The sequence below is a fragment of the Notolepis coatsorum genome, assembly GCF_963971535.1.
Source record: "Notolepis coatsorum genome assembly, chromosome: 18".
NCBI classification, from domain to species: domain Eukaryota; kingdom Metazoa; phylum Chordata; class Actinopteri; order Aulopiformes; family Paralepididae; genus Notolepis; species Notolepis coatsorum.
In genome coordinates, this window is record NC_140182.1 from 30,201,591 (window position 1) to 30,222,482 (window position 20,892).

General features: G+C 45.3%; 1 protein-coding gene across 1 annotated transcript in view; it reads right to left on the reverse strand.

The window, feature by feature from the left end:
- Positions 1-10,090: 10,090 nt before the first annotated feature.
- The window catches only part of tmem231 (transmembrane protein 231), a 32,566-nt gene continuing 21,764 nt past the window's right edge, over positions 10,091-20,892 (reverse strand). The window contains exons 6-7 of the mRNA XM_084334829.1: positions 13,372-13,477; positions 10,091-12,161 (exon numbers count right to left, since the gene is read on the reverse strand). Of these exons, the coding sequence (XP_084190955.1) occupies positions 11,999-12,161; positions 13,372-13,477 (269 nt within the window). The 3' untranslated portion in view covers positions 10,091-11,998. The remainder of the gene's footprint in view (positions 12,162-13,371; positions 13,478-20,892) is intronic.

Sequence of the window (20,892 nt, forward strand, 5' to 3'; positions counted from 1 at the left end):
ACGGCGTCATACAACGCCACGCCGTCATTCCCAGACTTCGCCTATGAGAGTCGAGCACAGTACACGGAGCTCCGGATGTGCTTAGAGACAATGATGGTGGATGTCGCTGATGAACGCCACAAGTATGCAATATTACTGAAGCACCTGAAAGTACCGCGAGCGCACAATATAGCGCTAGCCTATGCTACCTCCTCGACCCCATACACAGCGGCCCTTGCAGCGCTGGATCAAAGATATGGACGTATATGGGATTACGTAATCCAGGAGATAAGGCATATTGACCGCCTACCCCCAGCCACAGACAATCGCTCACTAGACGACCTGTCAATCAAAGTGCAGTCCCTGGTGGGGATGCTGGGAGCTCAACGGGAGAAGGGCATGCATGAGCTGTACGCCAACTCTAACGTTGAGAGGATTTTGGAGAAGCTGCCACCCGCAAGACAGGAGCGCTTTCGGCGGCAGAGGGACTACCGAGATCCCGACGGCCCCGAGCCATCCCTCCTTGATCTGGCCGACTTCCTGGCGAGAGAGGTCAGCAGCTTACGACTGGACACCTTCGGGCGGAGCACGCCAAGCTCCAGAGAGGGACCCAGGAGAATAAGTGATGGAAGAAGATCGGTGACTGTCATGCACCAATCAGAGTCAGTACCGAGCAGTAAGAGTCACAGCACCCCCTCGAGAAAGGAGAAGTGGAAGATAGCGTGTCCCTACTGTGAGAAAGAACACTGGCTGTCACAATGTGACTCATTCACAAAGATGAATGCAGAAGAAGTGAGCCAATGGATAAAGTCCAACCGGCGCTGTTATCGATGTGCGCGGCCCCACATGGCAGCCGAATGCCGCCTAAAGAAAAGGTGCAGCCGGTGCGATGGAGCCCATCTAGATATACTACACGATAGTAACGGAAGACGGCCTATACCTGCACCACGGAGCGGCACCAAGGCAAGTGTCATGTACATTGACCCCGCCAGCAGCAACGGAGCTCAAGTGCTCTTAAAGGTAGTCCGTGTGACATTGAGCTACCAGGATAAAGTCATGGACACTTACGCCGTCCTTGATGACGGGTCAGAGAAGACCCTTCTGCTCGCCTCCGCTGCGACTTAGCTGGGACTGCGGGGGAGCAAGAACGAAATGACGATTCGGACAATAAGAAGAGATTTAAAGACGATAAAGGGCGAGAATGTCTCCTTCACTATCGCAGCCAACGGGCAGCCAGAGCGACGGTACAAGATCACAAATGCTTTCACCAGCCAAGAAATAGGACTATCGCAGTACACCTACCCTGTCACCAAGTTGATGGATAAATATGTGCACCTGCGTCAATTACCTATCCCGCTCATAGACGGCGCTACCCCGACCCTGTTGATAGGCTCCGACCATGCAGAACTCATAGTCCCGATTGACCGGGTCCATACAGGCCCCCGAGGCTGTCCTGCAGCAGTCGAGACCCGCCTAGGATGGACATTGCAAGGCCCCCTCGCTAAATCTCTCAACCGAACAGCAGCCACTAGCTGCTTCCACTCCAGAACGACAGAAGAAGACACCACTCTCCTGCAGCATGTCGAGAGGCTATGGACCCTAGAGACAATGCCCTTTAAGAACGAAAAGAAAGACATTCGCTCTAAAGAAGACATTTACGCCATCAACCTACTCGAGCAGGGGACAAAGAGAGTCACAGTCGGCGGAGTGATGAGATACGCAACTCCACTCCTGAGGCGAGAGGGAATGCCCCCCTTTCACGCAAAGAAAGACGCCACGGAGCGCTATCTACTGAACACAGAGCGGCGCCTAGCCAAAGACCCCGCTCAACAGAGTGTGTACCGAGCTGAGATTGAGAAGCTAATCACAGCGGGACACGTAACAAAGATTGACATTAAAGAGGCCGATCAGACGACCGAATCATGGTACGTGCCGCATCACAAGGTCCATCACAATGGCAAGGATCGCATTGTGTTTAACTGCAGCTACCAGATCGGATCCCAAAATCTGAATAAAGAGCTCTTGCCCGGCCCCACACTCGGCCCCTCCCTACTAGGCGTGCTACTGCGCTTCCGCCAGGACAAGGTGGCTATAAGCGGGGATATCAAAGGGATGTTCTTGCAGGTGAGACTAGTAGAGGAGGACAAGCCTCTGCTACGGTTCCTATGGAGAGAGAAGATCGGAGATGAGAACCCATCCATCTACCAGTGGGAAGTACTCCCCTTCGGAACCACATGCAGCCCGTGCTGTGCTACCTTTGCACTACAGAAACACGTCACAGAGGACCCAGCAGCAGATGAAGAGGTCCAACACAGTGTGAAGAACAGTTTCTACGTGGACAACTGTCTACAAAGCGTCTCGACTCAAGAAGAAGCCGAGGCTCTCCTAATCAAGTTACGCGCCTCCCTAATCAAAGGAGGCTTTGATCTCAGGCAGTGGGCCAGCAGTGACCCGCACGTATTGCGCAGCCTCTCCTCCGCAGACAAGGCTGCCAGCAGCGAGACCTGGATGGCGACCATCCCAGGAGAAGCCCAAGAAATTACACTAGGATTAGTCTGGCACTTCAAAACAGACTCGCTCCACTATAGACACAAACCCTTGGCTCCAGAGCAAGGAAGGTCGGCGGCGATACCGACCACCAGACGGAGTGTGTACAGAACACTCGCCAGACAATATGACCCGTTGGGATGTATTCTACCTTACACCACCAGGGCAAAGATGATTGTACGAGCACTATGGGACAAGGACCAGGGCTGGGACGACCCAATACCCGCACACCTTGCCTCAACATGGAGAGAGTGGGAGACGGAACTCCGCTCACTCCCAGGTGTCAATATACGCCGCAGCTACTTCCCATCCACAGTGAGGCCAGAGACATGCGAGATTGAGCTACACGTCTTCAGCGACGCCTCCGAAGTAGCCTACGGATCGGTTGCCTATTTGCGTGCCCAAGAGATGGGAGGAGAGATACACACTGCTTTCATACTGGCCCGCTCAAGAATAGCCCCACGTAAGCAACAATCTATCCCACGTCTAGAGCTCTGCGCAGCCCTCGCAGGAGCGCATCTAGCCACGTTAATCCAATGTGAACTCACCATTCCGGTGCATAGAACAATCTTGTGGTCAGATTCCACGACAGTACTCACATGGATTAAGTCTGATTCATGCAGATACAAAGTCTTCGTGGGAGTCAGAGTCACCGAGATTCAAGAATTAACAGAAGAAGCAAGCTGGAGGTATGTGGATACCAAACACAACCCAGCTGACGTCATCACCCGGGGAATGTCCCTGGATGACCTAACCCGTCGCAACATCTACAGTGACGGACCAGCATTCCTCCAGCTCCCGGAAGGAGATTGGCCTACGCCCACCCCGAGGGAAGCAAGTAACGAGGAGGCTGAGAACAAGAAGCCTATGTTCTGTGGACTGAGCACTGTCGCCTCCACAGACCCCAACATAGATGATTGCATTACCCTAGAGAGTGCGCAACAAAGAACATTCCTGCGGCACCACCCAGAGATTCAGTCCACCACTGACATGTCAGCAGCTGACTACGAAGAAGCAGAACTTCTTCTACTACAACGAGCCCAGAGAGACTCGTTCCCCGATGAGCTAGACTGTCTACAGGGAGGAAACCCCGTCCCATCAGACAGCAGACTGATTCACCTGGCACCAGAGAGTGACGCACATAATCTCATCAGAGTGGGTGGTCGCCTGCGGAGAGCCCCCGATCTACCAGATGACATTAAGCACCCGATCGTCTTGAACAGCCGACACAAGGTCACAGAGCTGATCATAAAGAAATACGACGAGGATGTACACCACGCAGGAGCAGAGAGAGTCTTCGCGGAGATCAGACGTCGTTATTGGATATTGCAAGGGAGAGAAGCAGTACGGCGCTTCCAGCTTACCTGTCTAGACTGCCGTAAGTGGTGCGCGCAGCCCAGCATACCACGGATGGCTGACCTACCCCCCTGTCGCCTCCGAATCGGCGACAAGCCATTCCACTCCACAGGCATGGACTGTTTTGGCCTGTTGTATATAAAGAGAGGAAGAGGCACCGAGAAGCGGTGGGGTATTGTATTCAAATGCATGACCACCAGAGCGATACATATCGAGCTCCTTCCGACCATGAGCACAGACTCATTCCTTATGGCCTTCCGGAGATTCATATCACGGAAAGGAAACCCGTCTACATTGTTGTCTGATCACGGGACCAACTTCAAAGGCGGAGAAAGAGAGCTGAGAGAGAGCTTCCAAGCTATGGGCCCAGAACTTAAGACCCACCTCGCTCCAGCCCAGATTGACTTCCAGTTTAATCCCCGGAACGCACCCCACTTCGGTGGAACCTGGAAACGAGAAGTACGTTCTATAAAGACAGCCCTGTATGCCGTACTCGGAGCCCAGACTGTGGCAGAGGAAGTCCTAATGACAGTCCTCACGGAGATCGAGGGAGTATTGAACTCAAAGCCCCTCGGTTACGTCTCCAGTGATGTAGCAGATGTCGACCCAGTCACCCCCAACACACTCCTAATGGGGCGGCTGGACCCCGCGCTACCCCAGACAATGTACGGGCCCGAGGAAGCGAACGGCCGAAGAATGTGGAGGTACAGCCAAGTACTAGCTGACAAGTTTTGGAGCAGCTTCCTACTTCACTACCTACCGTCTCTACAGACCCGCCAGAAGTGGGTAAAAGAGAGAGACAATTTGACAGAAGGAACAGTCGTCATGATTATTGACCAGTCACTCCCCAGAGCTATGTGGCCGGCTGGCCGCGTAAGCAAAGTGATCACCGGTGCCGATGGCAAGGTCCGAGCAGCTGAAGTACTCGTCCAAGGGCGCACCTACACACGTCCCGTGGCGAGGCTCATAGAACTGCCCCGACTCCCAGATACTATCGATGATGACCATGACCCTATGACTTTGTGAGTTGACTGACCCTTACAGCGGACCTTGAGTGGAAGACAGTGCGGTTAATCTGTCTCTGCTTAGCTAATTAGGTGGGACTAATTAGGGGGCGGCTGTATATATACGAATGGTACTATTTGTTCATAGCGCATATATATATGGCGCTCGTAAAGTAGAACTTTCTTTTAGTCCAGTTCTTTACCCTCCAACAGAGTGACAGACGCAAAAGCCTCCCCACGACGCACGTGCGGTGTAGTAAGGCCTACTTGGCCCAGAATAGGCATTGAGATATCGTGTAGATTAATAGTTGAATGGTCATAGTTTGGCACCATACCGTCGAGTTGGACGTATTCTATTAAGCTAATAATAGTCTATTTATGTATGGTGCATCGTTCGGTTAGAGTTCTACAGTTATCAGCACCCCCATCGTTCCTGACGTTATCTGGATGCTTAACCAGGCTGGTCAGACCCCTAGTGGTGATTGCATCCGAGGAGCTCCGGGTCAAGAGCGACTGGACCTGTATATTGGATTACTCCACCCAGACGACGGCGAGCCTTCCACGGCTCTTGGATTATGCTTTGTGTGCTTTGATTATTCCATGGATAAAGGCCAACACTGCCGAGTGTTGGAATTACCCCCGGAGAGGACTCCAGGTGAGGCGGCGCTCTACACGTGAGGTCGCACCACGTCTCTCCGTTGTGGACCGGCAGATACCGTTCCACAGAGGGTCCAGCTGTATTCGTCTGCGGCCCGAGGTTCTGTGGGCACCGTGTCCAAGACTTTGGATTCTCCCAAGACACCGTCGGCCAGATGGGATACCGCCAGCGGCTTCTCTAACCCCCCCCTCCTACTGTCTTACAACCAGCGGGACCCCCCCCCCCCCTTAGTGTATCCAGCTATAATCATTTAAGTACCATCGCTATCGTTTCCTAAATATTCCAGGTTGTATACTTACTCCCTGCGCAACCAGAGATTGGACATTCAATGTTGATTTACCTACGAATACTCATTTGCCATAAAAGTGCATATTCAATATTTCAAATCATAAATGTAATTAAGTGAATGTTGTATACACCTTTTGCTGTATTAAATATTCGATTTGGTACATTTGTGTTGGTTCGTTTCATCAGGTGGGAAAGTGTTCATCATACTTATATCTTGTACTGGGTGGCCAGAAGTTAAAGTACATGAGGTAGTGGTATTAAATATCATATCTAACAATACAGTCAGGGAATTGTACCCCTCAGTTACACTATATACCTTGTAAAGAAAAGCTGTGAGCCTATTCATATTGACATGTGTATATACTGTAGCTTATGTATATCTGTATACCTGAGGTTAGCAGAAACTTGAATGGGTCACCTATTAACAGAAGTTATTATACCACAGGTGGCCTCAACAGGAACGCTTTCTCCTTAAATAACCACAACAACACGCCACGTTAAAGTAATACTATCAAACATTTTCATATAGATAAATGTCTATTTTGCCACTCTCTCTGGTAGGACGTTCCTGTTCTAAACACTAGTGTCTGGTAGGACGTTCCTGTTCTAAACACTAATGTCTGGTAGGACGTTCCTATTCTAAACACTAGTGTCTGGTAGGACTTCCCAGGAAAACCATCCGGCACACAGGAAGTGATGTGATGTCACCAGCAACAGCAGTTGGCATGCATTTTGAAGATGGAAAGCAAGTCAATACAGGGCAACAATGCAACAGCGATGGCCGCTTATCACCCATAGATGCAGTGGTTGAAAGTAACAAAGTAATTTTACTCAAGTACAATTTCAAGCTACTTGTACTTTACGTGAGTATTTTCATTTTAGGGAAATTTTACTCCACTACATTTCAAAGGAAATATTGTACTTTTTTACTCCACTACATTTATCTGAACCCATCAGTTCCTAGTTAGTTTGAAGAAAAAGATTTAGCATAGAAAACATGGCAAAAATGTATGAAGATTATATGCTTTCATATTTGAAGAGGACATAATCAGAGCAGCATAACTGGACCACATACCACTTTAACATAATCTTAGCATAACTGGACCACATACCACTTTAACACTTTGAGCGCCAGCCGTGTTTTCCTTTTTACCCCCTTGAATGCCACGGTCCACGGCCAATGTTAACGTTAATATCGCCTAATCTATGTTTTAAATTATGGCTATGTGTCTAATCTGCCCGTCGCTTATCAAAGAGTCATTTTCCAGTCAACATTGTCAAGGCAGATTGTATTTTTATCGCTTCATTTCCGTTTGATAGCATTTTGAAAATCACCCGTTTTCGGGGAAAAAACAACCCATGCCGATGATAATCGCCTTTTACTGGAATATTCCAGAACGTTGTCATTTGTCGGCCTATTTATGATTCGTTATAAACGCTAAATGATCGATAGTATATGTGTGCGCACGCACGCTCATGCCGTGCGCTGATAATCGCTGCTCTTATTTCCTCATGGCTTTTACAGTCAAAACAGCCATATCACATATCACATAAACGCTTATATATCCGTGAAAACGAGTCTGATTATCCTAACACTGATAACATAGATTCCTTACCTGAGGTCAGATGGTATCCAAATGGTTTATTCCAATTACCGATCGCCATTCGAAAAAATCGATAAATGTATTGATCCATCGTGTACAGTATAACCCATATTCGCCGTGGCTCAGAGGCTCCAGAATGAACTCTGGTAGACCCCGACTGCATCAGTGAGAAGTCAAATGTGGAGTCAGAAATCCGTTCTCCCATTCACTTTCATTGAGTCCATTCCAAAAGGGTGATTTACCATCTGGGAGACGATAGGGGGCGCTTTTTTCACATCTGAGCGCCGGCGGTCCCTGGATCTCCAACGGTAGGCTCGCGTGATGCAATATGATTTCAGATCGCTAATAAAAAATATATAAATACCCGAGAATACTTGTGACCGTGGCATTCAACGGTCGGGGCGTAAACCCAAGAAAAGCCGTGAGTGGCATACAAAGTGTTAACATAACCTTTACTGAGTGCAGCATAACTGGACCACATGCCACTTTAACATAAGCTTTAATCAGAGCAGCATGACTGGACCACATACCACTTTAACATAACCTGTAGAGGTCAATGGATCGAGGATGAAATGCTCCCAAGCACCGAGATACACAAACATCATGTATAATGCATACTTTTACTTTAGATACTTAAGCACATTCAATATAAAATACTTCTCTACTTTTACTTAAGTAGAATTTGAATGGAGGACTTTTACCAGAGTAGCTACTCATTTATCTGGGTATTTCTACTTTTACAGTAAAGGAACTGTGTACTTCTTCCACCACTGCATGGATGTCATTTATCTGAATAAATCAGAGACTAGTTTAACTTTGAAGAGAATATTCTGGAAGGATGACGATCCCAGACCAGCGGGGACCCCACGCCACCTCAGGGGAATCCCAGACCAGCAAAGATGACGTTGAATCAACGTTAACCCTTTCACTGCCACACAACAGAAGGTTAACCCTTTACTATCACACAACCGACGGTCGTGTGGCAGTGAAAGGGTTAACCTTCGGTGTATTGTCACAGTGAAAGGGTTAACCGTTTTGGTAGTGCGGCAGTGAAAGGGTTGACAACTAGGGATGTTCGATATTGGCTTTTTTACCGATACCGATATACCGATATTGTCCAACTCTTAATTTCCGATACCGATATATGCAGGGTTTCCCCCCCCCAAAAAACGGAATAATTTCAGGTAATTAACATTACATATCTCTTGTTATGGAATTAACACAACATTATGCATACTTTTGACAATAAATAAAATCAGAATTTGTTCTTACTTGCTTGCCTGGGTAAATAAAGGTTAAATAAATGTAAAAAGAAAATTATTTAAAAAAAAGATTTGAAAACAAATACCGATCATTTCCGATATCGGTAGGCCGATAATATCGGACATCCCTATTGACAACTAAACTTCAAAGTTGATTCACTGTCATTTAAATTGATCCCACGTTGCTTCTATGTCACCATCTACCCCGTTCTCTGCAAAAGCACACAAATGATTAAAAGATGAAGGAACAGAATGTACAAATGTATAAAAAAAACTTTATTAATTAACCACAAAGTAAGATTCTCTCTCTAGAAGCTATGTACAGTACGAAAAGTAACCAATCGGGTACTTGAAGACATTTCTTTATCATAACTTATCACTTAATGATCATCACAACCAGATTTACAAATAATCTAAATTAAGCGACAAAGATCACAAAAAGCAGTTCTTGTCAAATGAACTGTCCCTGTACAGAATAGCTGTGGAATCATTGAACGGATTGCATTTCCGACCATTCTCTGTGGAACTGCAGGATAAGTGGGAGGGTGGAAGAGGGGGGGGGTCATGTCCGTAACAAAAAGTTACCAATTGCCAATGGTAAAACATTTGGTCCGATGGTGGCCATATAACAACAAACTTTGCGTACATCTCGAGAACTGGTCATCCAATCAGTTTCACACTTGGTGGGTGTATTGCTGAGGACCCAAGGGAGTGCAGTGTCAAATGTGGTGCCATTTGGCCAGATGGTGGCTCTATAACAACAAATGTTTTGGCCTGTAATTCAAGCAAAAAGGTTGATTTACCTAGGGGGATGAGAACCAAGGAAACTATAAAAGAAGGAAGATTCATCACGTCAGAATGCCAGCGTTCTATGCTCTGCTTGGTGCCATACATTGGTGGCAGCTCTATTGAAGCCTGTATTACAATTCAAAATATACAATCTATCTGAGTAAATATACATCAACAAATATATCAAACGTTAGCTAGTTAACAATTCGACAAATGTCGGATGATTCTGACATCCGAGGTAATAACCAGTTTAAGCTATTACTGAGGACCCAAGGGAGTGCAGTGTATTACTGAGGACCCAAGGGAGTGCAGTGTATTACTGAGGACCCAAGGGAGTGCAGTGTATTACTGAGGACCCAAGGGAGTGCAGTGTATTACTGAGGACCCAAGGGAGTGCAGTGTATTACTGAGGACCCAAGGGAGTGCAGTGTATTACTGAGGACCCAAGGGAGTGCAGTGTATTACTGAGGACCCAAGGGAGTGCAGTGTATTACTGAGGACCCAAGGGAGTGCAGTGTATTACTGAGGACCCAAGGGAGTGCAGTGTATTACTGAGGACCCAAGGGAGTGCAGTGTATTACTGAGGGGACCCAAGGGAGTGCAGTGTATTACTGAGGACCCAAGGGAGTGCAGTGTATTACTGAGGACCCAAGGGAGTGCAGTGTATTACTGAGGACCCAAGGGAGTGCAGTGTATTACTGAGGACCCAAGGGAGTGCAGTGTATTACTGAGGACCCAAGGGAGTGCAGTGTGAAGTGAACTGGACGAGCGGTTCTCGAGAGCGCTGCCTCCAGGGGGCACGTTTCTAACGGACACACGGCACTAGTTGTTATTAAAAAGGAGAACGCACACGTTGTTTCCGTGGCCTTGGGAAGTTCAGTCAATATATATGTGAACATGAGCTGCTTTCTTCTCCCAAAGCCAGAAACCAGAGGAGTAACAACCAAACCTGTGATGTCATCAAGTATAAAGTCTGGAGCTGCTCTGTAGACAATGAATGGGAGACTTTGAATGAGATTGTGTGGACGCACAGAACGTTTGTTTTCTTTTTCTTATAACAAAATTAGCTTTATTGTCTAGTAGTGGTCTCTGTTCTGAGACAGAACATGTACATGTATACGCAGAACACTCCTGGGTAACAGAACATGTATACTCAGAACACTCCTGGGTAACAGAACATGTATACTGAGAACAGTACATGTATACGCAGAACACTCCTGGGTAACAGAACATGTATACTCAGAACACTCCTGGGTAACAGAACATGTATACTGAGAACAGTACATGTATACGCAGAACACTCCTGGGTAACAGAACATGTATACTCAGAACACTCCTGGGTCACAGACCATGTATACTGAGAACAGTACATGTATACGCAGAACACTCCTGGGTAACAGAACATGTATACTCAGAACACTCCTGGGTAACAGAACATGTATACTGAGAACAGTACATGTATACGCAGAACACTCCTGGGTAACAGAACATGTATACTCAGAACACTCCTGGGTCACAGACCATGTATACTGAGAACAGTACATGTATACGCAGAACACTCCTGGGTAACAGAACATGTATACTCAGAACACTCCTGGGTAACAGACCATGTATACTGAGAACAGAACATGTATACTCAGAACGTGTATACTCAGAACATGTATGCTCAGAACACTCCTAGGTGCTCTGTGTTGTCTCCTCTTTACCCTCTTAAGTGTTCATTGGACAGCTGTGTGTGTGTGTGTGTGTGTGTGTGTGTGTGTGTTGTGATATGATCTCTCTGTCGTCACAAAGCTGACAGAAAAATAAATACATTTCTCAACAAGGAGGCTGAAAAATTCAAGACCAGCCATGATTTTCTCCGTCCAGGATGCGTGAAATGACCGTGAGAGACGTTGTGTGGAAACCACAGAATCGAGCGCTGTTGGACGGGTTTAAGAAACCAGGAGCACGCTAAATGAGCCATGTCTGTGGTGACGGCAGACCCCCAGCCAGGGCAGCCGGCACTGGAGGAACCGAACGAGCCGAAACATCACCGTCACCAGAAAGAGGCAGAAAGGAGATCATTTGGGGTAATTTTCTTCTATACAATTCTAATGTTTGGTTAAAAAAACTAAAAAAAGGGTAAACAAAACTATTTTAAAACATAAAAAAGTAAAGCTATACTTCACGGTCAGGGGGTGATGTATAAAATGCGTGGCGATCGATAAAAGCGGCTAGGCCGCGAGGTCGGGTGGAGAGAAGGATGGAAGCTCGCTTGGGGCTCCAACAAGGGCTTAGGGCTCCATCAAGGGCTTAGGGCTCCAACAAGGGCTTAGGGCTCCAACAAGGGCTTAGGGCTCCATCAAGGGCTTAGGGCTCCATCAAGGGCTTAGGGCTCCAACAAGGGCTTAGGGTTCCAACAGGGCAGAAGACTACACGTTACAGTGACAAAAAAGTATTAATCTCTGGTGAAAATGACGTTGACGCGGTAGAAAGCGCAGTGCGAGTCCGAGAGCGAGTCCTGCTGGATCAGGAGAGGTGCGGTTTCACCAGCGGGATGGGAACCGTGGGCAGCACCTGGTTCTGGAAGACGAAGGTCTGGATCCGGTTGAAGACCCAGAGGAAGATGAGCAGAACGCTGACGTACTGCATCCAGGAAAACTTGATGGTCTCCCAGAACCCGGGGCGGTAGGTGGGGGACGTGTGGTTAAAGCAAACGCCACACGGTTGAACCCTTTCTCTGCCACACGGCAAAGGGTTAAAATGACAGTCACGTATCGTAACTCTAGTTACATGAGTGTAGGTGAAGCTGCTACTGGCTTACCCCCCCCCCCCCCCCCCCCGCGCACAGAGATCCATAAACATTGCATTCCATCATTCATTTTAAATACCCCCCCCACCAGCACCTTATTGCCACTGATCCTCGACAATGGGCCTGTCTCAAACCCTGCCCTCTTTTCTTGATCCTCCAATCAGAATGGTTGGGATTGGAGGATCAAGAAAAGAGGGCAGGGTTTGAGATAGGTCCAATTTTGCCCTGGACATTGCTGCAGTCACTTTTTTTTATCTTTTTTTTTTATCTACTTTTTTCTCCCATTTTCTATTTTTCTCCCATCCCAATTTCGTATTGTCCAATTCTACCCTCCCCTGTCTCGAACGCTGTTAGGCCATGCCTCCCACTGGCCGGCTGCAATGTGGACGAAGCCTTGCATCACGTGTCCCCTCCGGTACACGAGGAGGCAGCCGTCGCATCTTTTCACCTGCACAGTGCCATCTCTCAGCGGCGAGGGTCTGCGTGGGAGGGACACGCCGCCCCTGTTGCTTCCTGATTCTGCTGCGCAGGCGCACCAACCGACCTGTAGGAGTCGCTGTCCACAAAGTCCGATCCCCACCCACCAGCTTCCCACCCCTAACACTGCCAATTGCGTTAGTATGAACGACCAGCCAAGCTGGTAGCAATGCCGAGAGCTGGGCTCGAACCCAGCATCTCCTGCATTAGTGGCGAGCGCCTTGCCCACTGCGCCACTTAGCCGCCTGCTGCAGTCACTTTTGATATGTATTTTAAACATCCCATGAAATGAATTTTTTTTTCTGGACGTAGTTTTCATCTACTTATCACTACGTGCCAACATTTTTTTTCCTTTTTATTTCAGTCTAAAGAAAATAAGAAAGAATTATCTTCCTGGGAAAAGGAGTTGCTTCACTCTGCACTTGAGGGCGAACAACACCAACAAAGAGGTCAGCACAGGCCCCACCCCTTTATAACAAGACCAACAAAGAGTTCAGCACAAGCCCCACCCCTTTATATATATATTTAATTTTTTTTTATCTATCTTCTTGTCTCTCTCTGGAGAAGACAGTAAGCTAATTTGAGAAAGGACCACACACAAATAAAAGGATATCTGATGACCTCCATAGGGTAGCGGATCTCTGCGTTGAGCTGAAAGGGAGAGCCGAGAGCTCGTCCCACGGTCCACACCGGCATGGGACAGTCCAGCACTGTGCTCACTGAGAGAGAGAGAGTGAGAGTGAGAGTGAGAGAGAGAGAGAGGAGAGAGGAGAGAGGAGAGAGGAGAGAGGAGAGGGAGAGGGAGAGGGAGAGGGAGAGGGAGAGGGAGAGGGAGAGGGAGAGGGAGAGGGAGAGAGAGAGAGAGAGAGAGAGAGAAAATGCAATTGTCAAGCTAGAAATCATCAGATTAAAACAAAATATATCGATACTTGCCGTCACTGTATCGATATAATATCGGCACGCAAAATATTGCGATATATTGCTGTATCGATTTGCGCCCCGGTTAACCGGCTGTAGTGTGGTAGTGAAAGGGTTAACCGTATGTAGTGTGGTAGTGAAAGGGTTAACCTTCTCTAGTGTGGTTGTGAAAGGGTTAATAACACATCTGAGGTCATTATATTGTGGCAGACCGGCTGGCGTGGTAATAGACGGCCGCTATGTATCGGCCAAGGTACTGGGGCATATGCCCATATTAGGAGATCCGATGAGACTCCAGGCAGAGCAGAGCACGTCAGCGCCAATGAAGCGCACCTGTGCCAGACACACCCGAGACAGGTGAGCACGGTCACCACACAATCAAGCAGCATAGAAAATGGAGACAGAGAGACAGAATCATTGGAGCAGCTGAGGCAAAACCTGTACGGAACGAGAGAGGAAGTGAGTAAGCGAGAAGAGAAGAAGAGGAGGAAGATTGTTGTCTGTGTGACCCATCAATAAGGCTGTCCCCGAACCCTGTTTTTGGGATTCGAACTTCGTCAGGGTTTTTCGAACGAATGTTCGAACCTTCGTTTTTAATAATAATAAAAAAAAGTAAAAAAAAAATTTAATAATATTTTTAATTTTTTTACTATCCTCAAACTAAATCCTCAATTTGAATAAAGTGATTAATCTGATTAAATTAGTATTTTTTTTATTAAATCAACTTTCCAGCCCCAGACCCAGCCCAGGGAGAAGCCCAAGCCCAACTAAATCAATTAAATCAACTTTCTTTAATGAATATAACTCATCAGTTTCTTTTAATACTATAATATTAGTGTAGCCTAATCTTTATCTTGGTTTAAACAGAATTAATAGAAAAAAAAATGTATTTATAAAAATTAAAATTAAAATAAAATACAATTCAAATGTTGATTTAGAATTCGAATGCCAACATAACGAACGAAAGTTCGAACGTTCGGGCTCAGCCCTACCAATCAAGACGCATCGCTCAGTTGCCTAGCGACAGTGTCCTCGCGACTTTAACCACTTGAACGCCAAGCATATTGTGTATTTGACTTCCCATGTCGAGACTACAAACTTACACGTGCCATTTGAAGGCAGCATTGGATTCAACCACTAAAAGCGTTCTTCTATTGGTTAACTTTAGAATGCACATGCATGTGAGTTAGGGTTTTAAAGCATTGAAAGCTCATAAACACTTTTCTTTATCTTTTTCCACTTAAACAGTTAACTAAAATATGTTTCTGACAGCATGTTAGGCAAGAAATAAGATGTATACAGTTTTATCAGAATTTTGTGAACCAGGAAGTGCAGCCGCACAGAGGAAAAGCGCGTTCCTACCAAAGGTAGCCGCATTTCTGGCAGACGTTTCTGGTCATGTGACATGTGCGCCCAATAGCGTGACAAGCTGTGTCTTTGCCCATTTCCACGTCAAACAGCCTGCAAACTACCTGCCGTTCTATCGCCAAGACAAACTCTAACCTTAACCAACTTCGAAGAGTGCCTAAGCTTAACCAGTGTAGAAACTGGCGTCGGCCAATCAGAGAGCGTCTGCCAGAAATGCGGCTACCTTTGGTAATCACGCGGGAAAAGCAACTCATTTCCATTTAGAGACAGGAGCCAAAACTGTGAGGCTGACTGAGCCCGGCTGCTGAGTGACAGTCTGGTACAGCTGTACCTGGGTGTGGAACACTGGAGAATGTAATAACTTTTCTAAATGTAATAATAACCCTTTCCTTTAGAAGGATTTTTCAAATGTAATACAATCGGATCATGTAATAACTTGCCGGATAATGTGATAAATATGTGGAACGGATAATGTAACAACGTTTTACGGATAATGTAATAACTTGATATTCCGGATAATGTCCCTTGAACTGGACATCTATGATTGGAACATTCCTAAGCCATAACTACCCTGGATCTGTGAGAGATTTGTTGGCTGAACGTTGTGGATTTGATCATGTCAGTGACAGTTCAGTTAGTATTATGAAGCTGTACAAAGCTGCCAGATGTGTCAGTGGTCTTGCTAAACGAATCAGGGAACCTTTCCCTAAAGGCAATTGATGGATGAAGGCCTGGATTGTGCTTAGACATACAGGATACAGTATACAGTACAGTATATATAGTCAAGGTCAAAGACATCTTTTGGAAAGAGTACTTTTTAAAAATGAAAATGGGAAAGTTTTTCATGGCATTCCACTTGCTGTTGATTTCTTTCGATTTTCTGTAAGATGCAATACTTTTATTTTTGGCCTTTAGTTCAAGTTCAAGTTTCTTTATCAGTTGTCATACAGAAGTACAGAATACTTTTATACAAAATGCTTCTTTCTGTTACGCTCCAGAGACTGTGCTAGACAAAAATAGATAAGTATAAAATAAAATAAGTATAGCAGTATAAAATAGAAGTCACGTACGTAGACACAAGTGTTCAGTATGTACATATGTACAATGTTCAATGCAGAGTAGAAGTAACTGAGTTACCATACAATATACTATACAATATACTAATATACAATATACTATATAGTGCAAAGGAGAAATGGGATGAGGTACAATTTACAGTAAGGTGTAATGAGGTATGGGTTGTAGTGCAAATTCTTTACCAATAAATATAAAGTGTGTTTAGGTGTTCTAAAGTGTGTAAAGTGGGTGCTGCAGTGAGTTGTTTGTTTAAAGTGAGTGTGTGTGTGGATGTGTGTGCTGTGAGTGCATTTGATGGTTGTTACATAGTGTTATTGTTCATTGAGCATCCTGATGGCCTGGGGACATAAGCTTCTTCTGAGTCTTTCTGTGCTTGCCATGAGACTCCGGTATCGCTTGCCTGACCGCAGCAGTTCAAAGAGGCAGTTGTTTGGGTGGCTGGAGTCTTTGATAATTCTCTTAGCCTTACCCATGCACCGCTTGTTGTAAATGTTCTGGAGAGTGGGAAGCCCCCCTCCAATTGTGCGTTCGGCTGAACGGCCACTCTCTGTAGTCTGCTACGGTCTTGTGCGGTGCTATTCCCAAACCAGGAGGTGATATTGCCAGTCAGGATGCTCTCTATTGTACATGAGTAGAAGTTCTTAAGGATCTTCTGACTGACTTGGAACTTCCTTAGGCGCCTGAGGAAGTAGAGGCGTTGCCGTGCCTTCTTCACAACACTGTCAATGTGTGTGGTCCATGTCAAGTCCTCGGATATGTGGACTCCGAGGTACTTAAAAATGTTCACTCTCTCAACCGGTGCCCCGTCGATGCTGAGGGGGCTGTAGTCCCTGACCCCGACCTCCTAAAGTCCACAATCATCTCCTTTGTTTTGCTGACGTTCAGGGAGAGGCTGTTCTCTTGACACCATCCCGCTAGGACCTTGACCTCTTCCAGGTAGGCCCTCTCGTCGTTTGCAGAGATCAGGCCCACCACTACTGTGTCGTCAGCAAATTTGATGATTGTGTTGTTAATAGTCACATTTAGTAGGTTGGCGATGGAGAATGTTTATTTATCTATTTCTGATATAAGATCAGACACATAGGATACAGGTGATATAAGATCAAACACATCTCAGACACATATGATACAGGTGATATAAGATCAAAGACATCTTAGACACATAGGATACAGGTGATATAAGATCAAACACATAGGATACAGGTGATATAAGATCAAACACATCTCAGACACATAGGATACAGGTGATATAAGATCAAACACATCTCAGACACATAGGATACAGGTGATATAAGATCAAACACATCTCAGACACATAGGATACAGGTGATATAAGATCAAAGACATCTTAGGCCCCATTTAGACGGAAACGCTAGCAGGTGAATCCGCAAAAATATTTTTTCAGATGTGCCTTTCGTTTATACGGAAACGGCGTTTTTACGGGGTGAAAAAAGTGAGACCACCTTCCAGGGTGGAATTCCTAGAAACGGTAAACCTTTGCGCTCTCATCTAAACTGTCAAACCGCATAAAACGATGACGAAAGGGTCGTCAAGGCTCTCGTCGCGCCTACTGCTTACATCACAGGCATGCGCCAGTAGCCTAGAAGCGTAAACAAAGCATGTCTGATTCTATCCATGGCGATCACCTGAAAGCTACATTGGCAGTACTTTTAAATACACAAGAATCTGTCCCGCGGCTATCACAACTATTATGACTGGACCCACTGTCTGTGAGTGACTCTGCTTTGGTCCAATCACATTCCCCACCCACACTCTGCGAATCAGAGGCAGAGTAGGGCGGGTCTTCACAGCACGTCATGTGACGTATGCGCCAATCGTGTGACAGCGGGGCTCCGTTGTCTCGAGTTGTTACAGCCTCGTCAGCACGGAGAATTCCACAACAAAACACTAGTCTAAACGCAAAATTAAAAGTGAGACCGCAAGACGACTTTTGCGGTTTCTGTTCAGACTCTCTCCGTCTAAACGTAGCCTTAGACACATAGGATACAGGTGATATAAGATCAAAGACATCTTAGCCACATAGGATACAGGTGATATAAGATCAAAAACATCTTAGACACATAGGATACAGGTGATATAAGATCAAACACATCTCAGACACATATGATACAGGTGATATAAGATCAAAGACACCTTAGACACATAGGATATGGGTGATATAAGATCAAAGACACCTTAGACACATAGGATATGGGTGATATAAGGTCAAGGGCCCTCATTCATCAACGTGTTCTACGCACAGATCTGTGCTTACCCTGTGCGTACGATCATTTCTAAGCAAAGAGTGGGATTCATCAATTTCGATTTGAACTCGACTCCGTGCTTACATCTACGCACAGGTCAGACCAGGCGTACCTGGCGCCCAGTGGTAGAATATATTATTACAACAAGGAAATGAGCTTCTGTGCATAATAACACTGGCATGTTCTGTACGAACCGTAGTTCATTATAGTTCATTGTATAATAGCAACAGTAGTGTAATTATGGTCAAAACCCTATAAATAGCATTTGGAATAATAGATCTTTCTCTCAGAATGAATGCAGCATGGTTTATATAGCGTTATCGGAATATACGGGGTGTAGGCTACTGACTGACTGCGCTCCGCGTAGCTTGATTGATTGATTGATTGAAAAGTTTATTAACAGATTGCAGAATGGGTACAGTACAGTACAGCTCAGTACATACAATTGTTAATTGGGGATGCAGACCAACTTTCGTCTTGTTTACATCAGGGTCCCCCATTTTCAATTAATCATAAATCATAAAGCTCAACTCGTTATTATTTTGCGCAGACCGCAGAAACACGGGAACGTTTTGATTATATTTAAAATAAAAGGCTTTACGTTAAACGAAACAAGTGGAATTTCGAAGCTGTAAGCAGAATACAAGTCATATGAATATAGTGTTCTTCCCCCTTTTTACTGTATAAGAAAGAATAGAAAACGCATTGCAATGACACTATAGTGGACAGACTATGTATATGTACGATGGGATTCAAGTTCGCGTTTTTGTTGATCATAGGCATGCTGTCAGAGTATGATATCTTCAAACATTCTAGAACATTTGTCGTCACAGATCATGTCCTAATAGAACATATAGGCTATGGCATGGATCGTGATATTGTGTGGACTGTAATTATTACTGTACCGGTACCACCCATTGTGACAACAGCCTTGTGAGTCCCGCACACAAACATGATGGAATTCAAGTTCATGTATTGAAAGGCAGGCTACATCATACATGCAGTGAGATTCATTGTTCTTGTATATGATCTCTATTATTGTTTATATAGGCTACCCAATACTGACATCAAAATAGATTAGTATGCCTCTAGAAATCATATGCAGCAGGTAGAAAATTGACGGGAGATCCATCGCGATTTGGAATAAAATTGAGGAGAACTTTAATCCCTGGCCCTGGGTATTAATCAAACAACACGGGAAAAGGCAGTCATATACCAGTGCGGTCTTTATTAGCCGACAACAAAATAGATGCCTCTAACAATCATATAGCCAATCGAACACAACTAATAAAGGCATTCATATTACAGCACGGTTATAATGACAAACAGTGGTCAACGAACGGTCTTTATTAGTATTTTGAGCTGTCCAGGCAGAATTGCAGCAATGGTCTTAGGGAGCCGTTGATATCTGACATCACCGTTTACAAATCCGCCTTTTATTTATCCCATAATACGCGATAGTGTCTTCTTGGTTCGACAGCAGTGAATTCTCCGTGGAGTTTCTCAGAGTCCCGCTCGGGTCAGTCCATTATTTCACATCCCATGGGGGGTGTTTCCTCATTTTCATGACCATATATGGATAATCATGCACGAGCATTGACGGTAGAACAAAGTGGTATTCATCAACACGGAGGAGCATAGAGCCTGCTTACGCACCGTGTGATGAATCCCGACTTCCCTGTGCGTACACTAGTTCTACATTCCGTGCTTACGTGTGGAAATAGAAATGTTCTACGCACACTATTGATGAATGAGGGCCAAGGTTTTGGAAATAGAGAACCGTATTTTCTTTTCTTTTTATGAAAATGGGCAGCAACAGTTTTGTAAGGCAGTCCACTTTATGTTTCTTTTCTTTTCAGTAAGATGCAATCATTTTATGTTTGGTGGTTACAGACAATAATAAGGTCAAATATAACCTTTGAAGATAAACTACAGTGTGTGTGTGTGTGTGTGTGTGTGTGTGTGTGTGTGTGTGTGTGTGTGTGTGTGTGTGTGTGTGTGTGTGTGTGTGTGTGTGTGTGTGTGTGGTAGTCCAGTGAGCTAAGGCATTCTGGGAAGTAAAAAGAAAAAAACTACTACTACTTTATATTGCTATGTTGACAACTTCATGTCCTCTACAATCTGTGGTTTATTTTAATTTGTATTTATTTAACCAGGCAGGTCAAATAAGAAAACATTTGCATTTACAACGACGGCCTGGCGAGAGGGCAAAGGGGCCCCGCGAAGGGTAACAAGGCAAAAGGGGGACAAGAAAATTGAAAATGAAATAAATAAATAAACCATAAAATAACAATACAGATAAGACTATAGGACACAGATGATAGGGACATACTGTACACCACAGAGGTAAGGGAAATGATTAAAACACACTAAATAAACAAGGGAAGTAATTAAAACACACACACACCAAACAAACAACCAAATATAATTAATTAAATTTAAATAATAATAATAATAATTATTAAGTCATGCGAGACACGAAGCAGAACAGACAAATGTAAAGGTCG